Here is a 16,320-nt window from a genome sequence, read left to right as displayed (position 1 = left end):
GGAAGGTTGAGGGAAAGTGGGCGTACCAAAAAAGTAAATTGCAGCAGTTCATCTCAAAGTAACTCCTGGAATGCGTTGAACATCACAAATTGATGATACATAGGCCTAAGAGTATCTGATTGTGGAATTTTCACTCGGCACATCAGGTTTCTGACAGTGAAGAGCAATATGTGATAGTAGTTTAATGCATGCGCTGTGACGGAGATGAGATGCTCTGGCCCATTGAAGTCTATTGGAGGCGAAGTTAAGCTGCTGGAGCTCTGCGGGCGGCCGGACCAACTAACAGCGAATCCATTGGCCTATTATCCCGCAGAGGGCATATGGATGAGATGGAATGGGAACAGGGGTGGTCATCCCTCACAGGATACTGTTGAAGATAGCCAATTAAGAACAGACTTGACCTGGAGAGACAGAGAAGAGGTCTAGGTACTGGGGCGGGGAAAGAACCGTCACTTTCATCTGACTCTATATTATTATCCTCTAATAAACTGGAGATGAGAGGGGAGATGTGATTAAAATAAATGCCAGACAATGGCAGGAGCTCGCGTAATGCCGTCGGAAAAACGACTCGGTCTCCGTGAGAAAGGGGTCAGGCTCAGCCTCGCTTCGTCTTATTGGGAGAGAGTGATGCTGAGCTGAGCTGTCTGACAGAGAGCTTATGGAAGGGGAGAGGAGTTCTGCTGCCCCAGTGTGTGATGCCAGGCTTACGCTGCCAGTCTCCGCCCCGTCGCCGCTCGGGTGATGTCATTTGCCTTTGTGTGTGTGTGTGTGTGTGTGTGTGTGTGTGTGTGTGTGTGTGAAGAGAGTAGTGTTGTGCAGCCTTGTGATCCATCCCTGGACAAAGAATGAAGTCACTGCCAAGCTTGCATCCAGTGGGAGGGAATGAAGGAGGGGAGCCAAATTCGCAAAAAGTCCCTTAATATTTTATCGATGCCTTTGCGATAGGATGTCCTCTTTCACTTGAGCCTTATTTATGGAATACACTTGTTCAATAATGACTTCATTTTCAGTACCTACACATTCAGGACAGAGGATTAGACTCATGTGATAATGATGTTTTGGTCACACTTAACCACATTTACGTCCGGCTGGCGTTCCGCAGCCTGTTCATGCAACTGGAGTATGCTGTGAGAAAGGTCAGGTCACTGACTGTCAATGCGTGTGACTGTCAACAGCCGAATGCTATGAGTTGGTCATGAGATGCTCAGTGGCTCCTGAATCTCTGTGAATATTCCTAGTGGATTAATCTGAAACAACAGATCCATAATGAGGAATCATGCAAATGACATCCATAGGAATCCATGTCTTTCATACCACTTCATTGGGATTTGTCTCTTGCTCTCCCTCTAATAATGTTCCCTCTACGCTGATGACGTCTACTAATTTATCACCTTGACCAAATCACATCTTGTCAGGTTCTGGTGGCAAATGAGATTGAATGTGAGGACTTTGCCTTTGCTAAGGGGTTTCTGGAATTGATGCCCCTGCTAGCAAACTCTTTCCCCTCCCTGCTACTCCTCTGTGTTCTCTCTCTCTCTCTCTCTCTCTCTTTCTTTCCTTGTCTTTTTCTCTCCATCTTTACTCCCGAGGCTGCGTTGGAAATGGCACGTTGGCTTCCACGTGAAAGGCTTCTCCGTTCGCTGAGCCGCCCGCCTGGCATCCACTCTCTGACCCACGTCTGCATGGCCTCAGTGCCAGTCTTATCATCTCCCCCTTGCCTTTCTCCCTTTCTCTCTGTCTCTCTGTATGTATGTCTATCTCTCTCGCTCTCTGTTCTCCTCTTTGGCAGCTGGAGCATTCATTCATCGGCCTGGTCATGGAGGGGTGAGAGAGAGAGAGGGAGAGAGAGAGAGAGAGGAAGGCAGAGAGTAGTGGAGTACCTAAAGGCTGCTGCTGCTGTTCATTCACTTAGCATCGATTGATAACAGAGTGTTTGGCTCTAATCTGTCTGTAATGGAACCACAGTGCATTTCGGCTAGGCAATTACACACCAATTTCCTTATGGATACCCGATACCTAACCGCTTATACCATGCTATTTCAATTACCCAAGCAGACAGAGAGGTTTCCTCTCCTGGCCTCCTCTGTCCTGTGAATTTAGTTATAGGAAGGCCGAGCTTTTTGGACAACACGGGTTCTTGTGATTTCAGAGTTGTAGACATGCACAGGATCTGTCAGGTTCACAGCGTCACAAAGCTGAATGTTTCTCATGGTATAAGTGCAGGGGTGTTAAGTCACCAAACCCCAAGCTATGGCAAAGTCCCTGCATCTAATATCATTTGCTGCCAGAACTTCCCAATCCTAACCCTAACCCATTAGGGACGCAGATAGACCCACTGTCCTAAACCCTAAACCTAACCCTAAACCTTAATCCTAACCCTGTTTTGACTGAATTCTGGGTACAAAAAGGAGCACTGACTGATGACTGACAAGATATTATTATTTGGTATATAATTATTAGACATAGGTCACCAAACTATCAGCTCAGAGGGAACATTGGTCCTGAACGCGCCCTGATTTTTTCTAAGATTTGGCCTCCAAATAGATTTCTGGTGCTATTTGCTTCATCTTTGCTCTCCATTACAATGATAAAAACTAGTTGGATTCACTGAGGCTAAGATATGGAGGGTGCCACACCTTACCATACCCAACTGACACTCACGCATAAATGGGACACAGCTCCTCTCCTCATCACAGCCAAAGCCTTCAAATGGGACTTCTTTTTGTTCTCTCATACTGCAAAAACAGCATGATTGCATACAATGCAATAAGGGCAAGGCTTCTCTCATTGCTAGGTTACCCTAGCAACAAGTTACGTAGCAGCGGTCTAGGCGAGGGAGCCACCTCAAGGAGAAGAGGATGCCTGAGACTGGAGGTGGAGACTAACGGGGAACATTTGAACCAAAAACAAGAAGTCTCAAATGGATCCCGCGTTGTTCCTTTCCCTTTCTAAACGACCAAAATCGATAAAAATGAATGTACCAACTGCAGCTCAGCTGTAGTGCAATCAGTGATCTTTCAGTTATATAATCTACTGGCCAAAGCATCCGTCAATATTATGCATAAGTGACACACTGTGCTTGCGTGTGATCACGGTCCCACAAAAAGACAAAGAGCACTGGGGTGTGTGTATGGTCTCATCTCCTGTCAGCAGGCATGCTGGGACGCAGCCAGACAGCCAGACTGCCTGATCACAGAGGTTCCTTCATGGTTTCCAGACAGATACATTCTCCTCCTTTATCTCCCCCCCACACACACACATACACACACACACACACAGGCAGGGAACAGTATTTGAGGTGATTAACCCCAAAAAAATAAAGTCGAGGTGTCTCAATTGTCTTAGAGTCACTCCCTAGTACTGTATGAGCATCAGTGACAACACTGGGTGTGTCCATATCAAAATCATCACCGGGTTTCACACTGAGCAGTCTAAGCAGGGATATAAACCCAAAACCTCCAGTTAATAGTTGTAGACACTATATTGACAGTATATGATTAAATGACAGAGTGGTATTCATATCGTCTCTGTTCATCAAAACGGCATTCCAGCCATTTTCTTTGTGCCAGACATAACAAAGAAATTCTCCCCGACGGTGCCATGGTGTGGTGTGAATGATAATTGGGTGAATGTCTCCATCTGGTGCACACTGAGAGGAACTGCTACATTACACAACATAGTGTGCCATGGCTATTCTGGAAAGTACTGAGAAATGAGGGTTCATGCCTTATGCTGCCATCAAGTGCTCCTTGGAAGAAGTCCCTAAACATCACATCTTGGGTATCATAGACAACTATATCTTTCCCAGTTGTATTTGCCACTTTGCTGGGTCATTTCTGTGAGGTCAACTGGTAAATCTGACATTTCCCACAGCACTTGAAGGCAGCAATACATTGCACTTGCTGTACAGCATAAGAAAACTTCCTCTACTCCCTCTGCACCATTGCAAAAGGCCCTAACCCTAACAACAACATAAGTTTGGTTATCAGATTAGGAGTCAAAAGAGTTAGTTTTGAATTATTGCATATAATTAACAAAATAACACAGCCTTGTCTGTACATCGGTATCATCATTATCATAACTATCAGAATCATTATCAAACCCCATCATCATCATCAATTCAATCATTATCAATCATGCTTTCATTGTCGTAATCATTGTTGTAAACAGGGAAATTGAGGTAAAATTAATAAATTGGTCAATTTCTGCTTCTGCTAATGGATTTTGGGATTTACCAGCTACTGTACACTGTGGACAAAAAAGTTTCGTGCCCTCATAGCAAATCACATCATCTTTCAAATCTTCCCAGTACCGTGGGGCTGGTGTGGAAATAAAGCATACCAAATACACGGTCAGTTATGTAAAGCTTGTGGATTTATTATGGCAATTTTCACCACCAGATAGAATCAACACGTGGGATTCAATCCAGCTAAGTAAAATATATGCACCACTTAAGAGAATCAAGACACTACAAAATACACCTCTTGATTTATCACCCCAAAAAGTGTTGATCATTTACCTTCGGACAGAACAGTTTCTTGTCAGCGTTAGTACAGCAAATCGAGAACAGAGGCTCGGCAGCAGCAGGCCGAGGCCTTCCTAGTTGCATTTGTGAAACACAACCACACAAAGACACAGCCACCGCCAAAACATTTTCAAATAGAGACAATTACAGGACATGTTCCATCTCTTTGTGGGTATGTGAGTAAATGCAGGTAATCATACAGGCAGCGCGTATGACACACGTGGATAATACTACAATATATACAGCAGCGGTGATTGGGTAGCTGACACAATGTGAACTCTCGCCTGTTTTTTCCTAGCTCTCCACGTCTCGCCTTCGCTCTCGCAGCTCCGGTTATGTGTTGATGAGTGTGAAACAGACTCTCCTCCTTGCGGACTTGCAGGGGGGGAGGCAGAAGGCGAGCGTGCTGCCATTTTCAGCGACTTGAAAACACGCTGCGGTAGTGTTTGCTCGACGCTTGTTCCCGCACCCGGTCGGCAGGCATATGCTGCCGACGCCAAGAAGCACGCGTATGGAGCCTCGCGGCGCTAAAAGTTATGGTGGATGGACTGAATGCTTTTTCCTATGAGGCTATGTGATCTGCAAAGGTGGCAGGATGTTACGAAAAAAAAAGGTTTTCTTTCATTTGCAAGTTCTGGCGATAAAGATGTGTTATGGTACCTCCCGTTAAAACGGAGAGAATACCAGTAGCCCCAAATTTGTTTTTAACAGTACTTCACAGAAAGAGAACACAACACGCATTTTCGGTTGTAAACTGCCACTAGGCACATTGTCAGAGGAGACGTGTGGAAAATAAAGAGCCTTTTTAAAAGCAGCCTTGAGCAAAAAAAAAAAAATCTCATTTCTCAGCATTGTGATGAAGCAGTGTGTACATTGCTGGCAGTGTAACACTATTCTTTTTTTAAAGGAATGTATCAAGATATAGATGGTTCTACCCCCCGTCGTTGCACAGTATGGACACCTCAAAAATGGATCAATTCCCTGTTCAAAGGATCAAAACAGTCTGGTGGTGAGGGGTCAAAACTGTACATTTACACCCTAGATATACTGTACAATAGGCCCAGATTCTCAAACATAGGTCAGACACATCTTCGAAACTCATGTAAGACCAAGAAGAAGTCTTTTTTCCCTTCGTATATCATATGTACCATGTGAGGTCAATCAAAAGCCACCCAATACAGGCCACTATGAACCCAACCTCCCCCCCCCCCCTCGCCCCCAACTATTGGCAATGTAAAATCAGACACATCAATATAAAACAGAAATCAGCAGGAAATGCGAGTGGATAGCACATATTACAGTTTGACTTGGGAGATCTCCATCGGCAAATCTCTTCAGTCTCAAATGAACCATAGAAAAATAGTAGTGTACAGTACACAATCTGCCATCTTCCCCTTTGTTTCTCAGCGTAGTGTCTGCGCAGGTGATCGAATTACCCACCTATACACACACACACACACACAAGCTCATTCGCTCACAACTCAGTTACGTCGGAGTCTTTTCGGATAGTGCTGAGCGTGAAACAGTCCTAAGTTCCGGGCTCCAGTCCTTTTCGGAGTCGTTCCGTCACTTTTCCCCCCCTCCGTGGGTTCAGCTGCTTTGCAAACAGACTGACTCTCCACAGACCGTCGCTCTTTCACAGATCGCCCTCTATCTCATCCTTCATCCCTTCTCTCAGGTCATCTCTGCAGGTCTCCCGGGAGGTAAATACAGGAGTCCCTATGATCCCTCGTTCCCTTCTGAGCTCTCCGGCGGCACTTGGGGCTCCTCCGCCGTGGGCGACTGGGCCCCTCCCGGACCATCTGCACGCAAACCCAAAAAGACACAATAAGAGCTATGCCGCATTTAGTGAAAGGGGCAATAAGTAAGATTTTTACTGCCCCATAGCACAAGATGACCATAATATATCTACAGGGGGTGGATCAATACCAATGACTCAACGATTACTTCACCAGCTGCTGAGATTTCTGGCATTCTGGCCCGTTCTCTGTTTTGGACTAGAATCTCTGCACCCATTGGAATTTCAGGATACTCCCAATCGACCCCATTTTCTTGATGGAAGCAGTATCTTCCAGCATGACAGGCGGCAGGATGGCCTGATATTTACCCCCTACATGCTCCAGGGGACGCTGCACTATAACTGGCTGACCCTGCACCCCAATCAGAGGGTGAAAAGACATTTTCCTCCTTGGGGGATTAATAAAGTATGTCAAATAAACAATGCACCTATCAGAAACCTAGCAAAATGAAGTATCTCAAATATGGGGTCGTAGCTTCTATAGTGTGTCCGAAAGTCTACGATCATAGGGGAACTAAGTACGTAAATGCTTACTTTAGCCAGTTTGCACTGGTATACACACACATACGCTGTAATAAAACCTGTTGTACCTTTCAGAGACAGCTCGGCCAGTTTTAGAGGCAGGTCAGTGGGGTTTACGCCCGCTGGAGAGCCCAGGATGTCGGGCAGGGCGTTCCTTCTCCCCGAGCGACCCGAGGAGGCAAAGTCCAACACTGGCTCCACCTCCGTCATCTCAGGACCCCTCTGCAGGAGCAAGAGGAAGAGGTAGACAGTGAACAGGTTTGCAATGTGACTTTTTTCTCTACCCTTGAGAGAGTCTTAATGAAATACTGTACACCCTAGAAGAAGAAGGGTTCTTTGAGGGTATTTTGGTTAGGGTAGTGGTTCTATATGGAACCGTAATGACTCAAAAAACTTGTTAAGATAATAGCAAGTATGGAGTACCAAATTACTGTTGTTACTGTATTGAGAAGCATTTTTGTGTACTGTATTTTTTCTATTCAATTATTGTACTTTTATGTTTTGACTTAAACATTGTTCTATTACATTTCAACACTTGTACATTTTAAATCACATCCATTACAGAGTACAAATTTTGCAGGCTCTCCAAAGCATTTCACCAGAAAAAGGTGCACTGCAAAGTGTAAATTCATCTATATGAACTACCAAACATCAAATCATATTAACTTATCCATGACAGCAGCTTAGTTAACATTACCTAAAAGGTCTTCCACTTAGCAGCAATATTGGATTATGTTAGCCTGGTTGTTGTCTAGCTAGTCTGCTAGCCTTGCTGGCTACTTGGATAGCTGTTAGCAAATGAAACATCAATATAGCAACGCTGTTGAATAATGGGGATGGACATTTAAATTTTTTTTGTATCACAGATCAGATAATGACATGATTTTAATTTTTATAACAATCTGCAAAAATATGTGCAATAGCACATATTGCACATACTAAACTCTATCCTCTCGTCCTTTTTGGGAAAAATCATGTGTAACAATGTCTGTTTTTACAAAGTAGCTCAGTAACTTTTACTTTGAATTTAAATGAGCTACATTTCACTTTTACTTATGTACATTTTTACACCAGTAATTTTACTTCTACTTAAGTAAAATTTCAGTGAATTAACAGTACTTCTACTTGACTCTGATATTTTATTACTCTTTCCACCCCTGAGTGGCATATTGAATTACTGCTCCTGAGGAGTAAAAATAAAGTAATGACATTACATTTGACATGAATATCCGAAAAGATTGAGTACTATAGCCCAACACTGGTCATTAAACTTGACATATCTCAGCAAGTAAAATGTACCTAATCTGTTTTGTGATCTGAGCATCAGGAGAAAAGGTTTATCATTGAAGCGGAGGATGCATCTGTCTGGTCTCATGGCAACCAGCAGTTGGGGAGTCAGCTCTAGGCTACACCGGTGACAGGCAGAATTACATCCCCTGTGTCACACACACACACACACACACACACACACACACGCACACGCGGCGAACTGCTGTTGCTATGGCAACAATGCAGAAAAAGCACCTCTGGCAGGCAAACATATGAGTCCAATCCATTCTCTCACTATCTCACTTTCCCTCCCTGTCTCCCTCTTTTGTTGTGTGGCTCTCTTTAAATAACCATACCTCGTTGTAGAGCAAAATCCCATTTCCTCTCTCTCTCTTTCAACAAAGGAATGACATGTAAAGTTAACATCGGCGTGCACATGCAGCTATAAACCCATGCACACACATACACCCAGATCTCCAGAAAAAGGGCCACAGGTTGGCCATCTGTTAGCCTTAAGCACTATTGTAGCTTAGCCATTGAGCTCTTCAGATCAGCTAAAGTAGTGTATTATGCCCTAGTTTTTTCATCAGCTTCAACATATTCCTTCCAACAGCTTAACATAATCACACGTTCCCCTCCAGTCGACAACTGAGCCCGTTTATTTGCACTCATAGAAAGGGAGGAATGGCTGATATGGGAGTTGCAATGTAAACACAATGAAATGGCTGCTTGTGTGTGGCCTACAGAGGGTGTGTGTACTCAAGTGGGCCCAAATCTATAAATCATGTTTTTTTTCTTTTCTCTCATTCTCTCTATCCTCCTCTGTCTCTAAGCGTTTCCTTTCATCTTTAATTGCTCTCTTTCTCCACATTCTGGTACAGCTGACCATACAGCTCATGACCTGATGTTTTGGACAGGTTGCCCTTGCCCACGTCCCTCTAAAGAGGTTAAAACAGTGGTTCTCAAAGTGCGGTCCGGGGACCCACAGGGGTCTTTTGGAGGTGCCAGGGTGCCCACCCCCAGCAAAAATGAGGAATGAATTCACAAGACATGATCCCAATTACAGAAGTATCACCTCACGTACAGTAAAGACAGTTATACAGTTCAATACTAAATCAACAACAACAAAAATCTTCCCTGGTACAAAATCCTACCAAATGGTGGTTGTGGCCTAATGTTGGTCTATTTTGGGGTCCATAACCTGAAACTGTTTGAAGCCCTGGATTAAAGGTGCTACATGCAGCATTTTTAAACATCAACATTTAGGGATGGGACGATATATGCTCAATGTATCGCGATACAAAAATGTGACAATACGTATCGTGGGGCAGAAAAATGAATTGTGATATTATCTCCATTTTATTCTGCTGTAGTAATGGCAGTAGCTGTAATGTTTGTAGTTGTAGTAGCAGTGATGGCTGTACTGAACACGACCGTGTGGTAGGGTGGTAATGTAGGCGTCCAGGGAGGCCCGGACATTCTTTCACTTTTCCATCTCAAGCCCCACATGTCAAAGCTCCTCTTTGTCCTGGATCAGAAGTCCGAGCAGGCGGGCCACAATTAGACTGAAAGGGCCCTCCGCTGCTGCTGCACACTATAGGCAGTGAGACAATAGAGGAGTCTAATCAGGGCCAAGCAGAGCCATCAGGCAGCGGGAGGATGGACACTTCACACAGCTCGTCTCTCCCTCCTCCCTCAGTGTGTCTGACAGGCTCGTCAAGCTGGGCAATTAATTACCAATGAAAAGCGAGGATTTCTGTTGATCTCCGTCATTAGAACTAGGGTTAGACAGATATATTGGTTTGCTGATGTATCAGTTTGCTGATATATCAGACCGATATTGTCCTTTTATTAAAAATCTGATATCGGGCAGTCATCCACTGCCCATATGATGGCAGATCCTCCCTAGTGAATATGTTGTTATTATTTTTAGTTCAGATGTCTGACCAGAGAGTTGTTTTCTAGATGTCTGACCAGAGAAATCATTCCAGTGTGGGAGGATTTTACTCAACAGTCTGTAAAACCTGCCTCACTCTGCCTTAAGGAGCTGCTAACCTAAACCATTTCGTTAGTAGTCTGGATTTCAGTGGAGAGTTTTAGTGTCCCATGATGGTCTAAATGTTCTTTCAGAGGCTTTTCCATCCTGACAAGAATAAAATTCCGGGGGAAAGCGCTGAATTCTTATTATTTTGTTTGGCATGGAAATGCTCAAATTTATTCAGAGTTACTATTAAATACCAGCACAAAATATTGCCTTTCCACAGCTCCAATCCAAAAATTTCAGTATCGGCCTTCAACAACCCATATCAGTCTAATCCTAATTAGAACATCTGGCTGGTACCTTTCATTAAGCTGTATAATTAAAGTGACATTTCCCTCAGATTAAAAATTGGACAGCCAGTGACATATCATCTGAAACAGGTTTAGTTTAGTAGATAATCCAACTACAGTTTAGATAGGATTATCTTGTCATAAAGTTGACCTAGATTCTGTGATTTCCATGCCAGCTCGGTCAGACACTGGAACAAGCTGCAGGTATGTTACGCAACAAGGTAGGGTTATAAAAGCCTTTTGAGGGAAGAACTGTCAGAGGTCAAGGGTCGTTTACAGTGAGGTTGTTAAGGTGCCGAGTGAAAAGGCTGGACAAAAAGGCTTCCCTCTTTTCTCTTTTAGAACTGTGAGTCTGTGGCAGCTCTGCAATTAAATGGGAGCTCATTAATGCAGCAAATTGCTACCTGGGCTATTTCTAAACACACTGACCTCTATAATTAAGCAACAAATTATATGTATTTGAAAACCCGCTATCTGATAGGGCCACTGTGCAAAACAATCATGCAGCTAAAATTATTCCATCATGATATCTTGTCAGTTGTGCAAATGAAAAAGCCTCTCTCGCCTATCTCTTCTTCTACCTGTTTAATAGGGACGGGACGATATATGGAAATTCGATATATCGCGATACGAAAATGTGACAATACGTATTGTGGGGCAGAAAAATGAATCGTGATATTAGCTCCATTTTCTGCTGTAGTAATCACAAATGAGACGGCTTGACCATCACAATTTCACAAGCTCTCCATCCAAATTATATTATTGTCACTTTGTAATGACATTTTTAAATTGTTGTTTACATTCTAGCAGCAAATGCCATCACTAGAAAGATTTGTGGCTCAGAAATAAACATAATTCTGTTCAGTCACACTTTGTTGTCACTGGACTTTTATTTATCACATCGTATCGTGGTTGTATCGAATCATGAACCCATATCGCGTATCGAATCGTATTGATAAACATATCATTCCATCCCTACTGTTTAACACAGCAGCACTGAGAAAAAACATCCAGATCTGTCATATCTGCAGAACTTGAACAGCCCTTGTTGAAACCTTCACATTCAGTGCTCAAGGGTAATTTTGACCACAACACCATTCGGGTATAATCTTCGATAGCTCTGAGCGTCAAATTGCACACAGCACTCAACACCAGTGAGAGTGGGTCTATCCAGAGGAAGCCTTGCTGGCTTGTAAGAGAGTGCCTGCGATTCTAAATGTAAATGCACGTCCAAGGGCCCTGAGCAAGAGTGTCTAGTCTCCTTCAGAAATTCTCTCGACAGACATTTCACTACCGGGGAATGGATGCTTTCAGCACCACGGACAGAGGAAGAGAGAGCTGTGGAGAAATAGAGAGAGATGCTGAGAGGTCGATACTTGGATTTCCTGCATCCGGACCAACCAGAACATTCCCTTCTCTCTTGTATGTGGACAACATCAAACCAAACTCCATTCAAAAATCTGGCAAATAAATATTCCCTTGCTTATCGGCAAATGCTACATGCCTTGTAGGACAAATCATTACAATCCACTCTTCAATTTGTCATCCATCTAATACACCAAGCAGTTCTAACTTCAATAAAATTTCAACTTTTATAACTGCTTCGTCAGTTATTCCCACTATCTTCTACCATCAGAATACACCATGGAGGGCAGTAGCGATGTGCTGAGTTTACCAGAAGGCCCTGATGATTCGTAAAAGGTCTAAGTTATGTTCTTGGAGGTGTGCAAAATCACCAATAACCCTAAAAGAATCTCATTAGTCTGGGTTTCAATGGAGAGTTTTAGTGTCCCATAATGGTCTAAATGCTGTTTCTCTTGTTACGTCTTTTCCAGTCTGACAAGAATACAATTCTGGGGAAAACACTGAATTTTTGTAATTTTTTGTTGTTGTTTTTGGCATGAAAATGGTCAGGTTGATAGATACAGAGTATTGGCACGAAATATCAGCTGTTGGCAGCTTAAGTACAAATATATTGGTACTGGTATCAGACTTCAAAAACCCATATCAGTCGAACCCTACTTCTCTACAGAAGACAATGACACACATCAGCGCCATGAGCCACCCAGCCAGTCCCATGCATGCAGCACAGACCCACACTGCCTGAGGCTGAACTCCATTCTGTTTCTCACCAATCTAACACTAGGAGTGTGACATCCAGGGAGAAGCAGTCACAGTCTTTGCACAGACAGCCAGCTCCGCTGTAACATGTAAATTACATATATAATAGGACTGAACCTGCCTCGCCCTCACAAAGCAATGTGTGGCAACTGATAATGTAATAACTACCAAAACATGTAATAATATGTCAACGTGTATTAAAATGTCCTAAATGAGTCAAAATGAGTCCATGTGTCCCTGGTAGATTATTGGCTCTTGTGCTCCATGCTAGCACTTATGCTTAGTGATACTAGGCCACTAGTATTAGTAAGCAGACTGTTAGCATGGAGCCTACTATCACTCAACATACTTGTATGCTAAAGTGTCAGCATGGAGCCTACTATCACTCAACATACTTGTATGCTAAAGTGTCAGCATGGAGCCTACTATCACTCAACATACTTGTATGCTAAAGTGTTAGCATGGAGCCTACTATCACTCAACATAATGTATGCTAAAGTGTTAGCATGGAGCCTACTATCACTCCATATAGTGTATGCTAAAGTGTTAGCATGGAGCCTACTATCACTCAACATACTTGTATGCTAAAGTATCAGCATGGAGCCTACTATCACTCAACATAGTGTATGCTAAAGTGCTAGCATGGAGCCTACTATCACTCCATATAGTGTATGCTAAAGTGCTAGCATGGAGCCTACTATCACTCAACATAGTGTATGCTAAAGTGCTAGCATGGAGCCTACTATCACTCCATATAGTGTATGCTAAAGTGTTAGCATGGAGCCTACTATCACTCAACATAGTGTATGCTAAAGTGCTAGCATGGAGCCTACTATCACTCCATATAGTGTATGCTAAAGTGTTAGCATGGAGCCTACTATCACTCAACATAGTGTATGCTAAAGTGTTAGCATGGAGCCTATTATCAGTCAACATAGTGTATGCTAAAATGTTAGCATGGAGCCTATTATCAGTCAACATAGTGTATGCTAAAATGTTAGCATGGAGCGCCAGAGCCAATTATCTACAGGGACACATGGATGATTTTGGTGCCTGTGTTCTCACCACTTAATGGGACAATCTCCCAAAAACTGAATTCCTTTAACCAGCAAGAATTAAATGGTATTACATTTTCTGGTAATTTATGACATCAGCGGGTTTCATTACATTTGCAACCCATTTAGAGAGACGTTTAATTAAATATTGACAAGTTGCCACTGTGGAGGTATTTTCAGCCGCAGAGCATTAGTTCAGCTAAGGTCACTTCACTCTCTTTCAAGCAACCTCATTTTTTACTCTCTCTCTCTCTCCCTCTAACTATGTAGCAAAAATTATTGGTTAGCAACAGTAAGTAGGAATAGTAATTGGTCACTTGGAGTAATCCAAATCCAGTTTCCTTCTAGGTGAGCACAGACAACTGATGCTTACATTTACTTGTTCTCTTTGCTCTCTCTGTCATCTCCAGTACACGGAATAGCATCAGCCTTACATTCACCACAGTGAATCCCTAACACAGAGTGCTAGTCAGTAAGGCCAGGAGGGGGGATTAGGTCAGAAAATTGCAGAGGGAATGATGTTTACAGAGCCGACGAAGACGTGTGAAGTTTGAGATGAATAAATAATGCCTGGGATTACTCCCTCGCTATTTTTAGTTCCTCATTCCCCGTGATTATTTCCTGTCCCTCTGCCATTTTTTCCCCCCCGTTATCCTAAAGCTTAACATGCCCTAGCTGCCATGGAAACGGCACCATTGTTATAGGTGGCTATATAGTGGAGGAGGGGAGGCAAGGCAGAGACAGACTATCTTTATATTCTGTACGTTGGCCTTTCTGCTCGTGGAATTGTCTGAATCTTTTAGTCGGTTAAGACGAGATAAGATGAAGCCCTGCAGATGGGGGAATTCGTTGCAGCTGCAAATAGTAATAGGATACAGCGAAGAAAAACAGAATATAAATACACAACCAATTATAACACAGGAACATGTTGCGTTGAAATGCATAAATGAAAAAAAGAACTAAATCACAGCATTATGATACAACAGATGCAGTATAAGTGAAAAATGACACAAAAATCAAGATATATACAATATATATGAGAAAGAATCTGAAGAAAACGGATATGCTTGATGCTTGGTGTTCGCATTAACAGGTCTACAGAAGCTCATACATATGCACAGAAAGTTGGAAGGTGAAGCACGACATGACATCAGCGCTGCATTTTCAAAAAGCTATTTTTTTTCCCCCTCCTGCGTGTTTTTTTCTTCTTCTGAGCAGCAGTACAGAGAGAGAGAGAGTCTAAGAGACACAAAGAGGGTAGACTGATCTAATGAGACAGCGTGATCACACCCTCCCTTACATCCCAGCAGATCCCCCCCCACACACACTCCGTCTTTCCGCTGATCCCCGGCCTTTTTCTCACCACGGCTGCCTGCTTTTCATGTTTTCAGAAGCTTGCAGACAAAGACACATCAGCGGAGACTTTCATTTTGTAGATAATTTGCTGAGGGGAGAGATCTTTCAGAGTGGGAATCGTCGAGGTCTCGTCCTCTAACCGGTCTGTGCGTGTGCCACCCAGACACACCTCTTGGTGGAGGGGGGGAGGGGGTGTTTCAAAATGACAGCATCTCCCTCTGAAACAAGTTCCACTGTAGTATCCACCTGGGTTAGACGAATGCAGTGGTTCTCAATGTGGGGTCCGGGGACCACCAGGGGTCCTTAAAGGGGTTCCAGGGGTCCCCGGCAAAGATGAATTGTTAAACATCAACATTATTTCATTTACAAGAAGTTAACACAAGTAGAGAATGTAGAAGAATGGCTGTTTTGATCATAGTTTCACTGTTATCTCTCTACCTACAATACAGATAGTCATGGGATTTTAGACAAAATTATATCTAACAATAAAAATATTCTCATATTTGGGTTCGAGAGACAAAATCTCATCAAATAGGGGTCCGTGGCTCTAATGTGTAGTAAATTAGGGGTCTTTGATATGAAAAAGGATGAGAATCACTGGACTAATGTATGGGTTTGCTGATAGATCAGGCTGGTATTGGACTTTTGCTAAAACTCAGCCAGTCAATGTCCACCTCTGAAATGATCTGATGGAGTGAGTGTGTTTTTATTATTAGATGTCTGACCAGAGGAATCGTTCCAGTGTGGTGTGGGAGGATTTTACTCAACAGTCTGCAGCGAAACTTGCCTCACTCTGCCTTAAGGAACTGCTAACCCACCTAAGAGAATTTCATTAGTATGGCTTTCAATGGAGAGTTTTAGTGTCCCATGATGGTCTGAATGCTGCTTCACAGGCTTTTCCACCCTGACAAGAATACAGTTCTGGGGGAAACTAAATAACTGTATGTTTTTCAGCATGAAAATGACAAATACACTGAATTTCTGCACAAAATCGGCAGCTTCGGTCCAACAAATACTGGCCTTCAAAAACCTATATCAGTCGAACCCTAGTATCCTCAATAGTAAAAGGAAGTTGAAGGACGGAAGTTTGCTGGTAAACAGGTCCAAAGTGCATTTCCCCTCCCTGCACTTCGAATGTCACTTACAGTAAAAGCAAGCCGCTCTTTCTGTAATTAACTATGTTCTAATGTCCAATAACGAAAACAAACCATTATGCAGAATGAATGAGGCGGACGGGGATGCGAGTGTGCAGAGGCAAAGTACCCTCTACGTTGCCAAATGTGAGACAGATTGCGCGGCGTTTCAGAGGGTCAACCGCAACAATGGACGCACAGCTATTTAGA

General features: G+C 43.2%; 1 protein-coding gene across 1 annotated transcript; it reads right to left on the bottom strand.

The window, feature by feature from the left end:
- Window positions 1–6,244: 6,244 nt before the first annotated feature.
- Window positions 6,245–7,055, bottom strand: LOC139915040 (cAMP-dependent protein kinase inhibitor beta-like). Its single transcript, XM_071903515.1, has 2 exons — window positions 6,914–7,055; window positions 6,245–6,327 (listed from the first exon to the last, which is right to left on the bottom strand). Exons 1-2 carry the CDS (start codon window positions 7,053–7,055, stop codon window positions 6,245–6,247), a joined length of 225 nt encoding a protein of 74 aa, XP_071759616.1.
- Window positions 7,056–16,320: the final 9,265 nt, after the last annotated feature.

This window comes from Centroberyx gerrardi, chromosome 19 (genome assembly GCF_048128805.1).
Source record: "Centroberyx gerrardi isolate f3 chromosome 19, fCenGer3.hap1.cur.20231027, whole genome shotgun sequence".
Classification (NCBI taxonomy): Eukaryota; Metazoa; Chordata; class Actinopteri; order Beryciformes; family Berycidae; genus Centroberyx; species Centroberyx gerrardi.
This window is presented reverse-complemented; position numbering and strand designations above follow the sequence as displayed.

Bases quoted from the DNA above. Each gene is read 5' to 3' on its own strand.
- LOC139915040 (XM_071903515.1), bottom strand. From the start codon at position 7,055: ATGACGGAGGTGGAGCCAGTGTTGGACTTTGCCTCCTCGGGTCGCTCG. The intron at 6,328-6,913 runs GTACAACAGGTT...GTTTGCGTGCAG, and splicing joins GGCCGAGCTGTCTCTGAAAG to ATGGTCCGGGAGGGGCCCAG.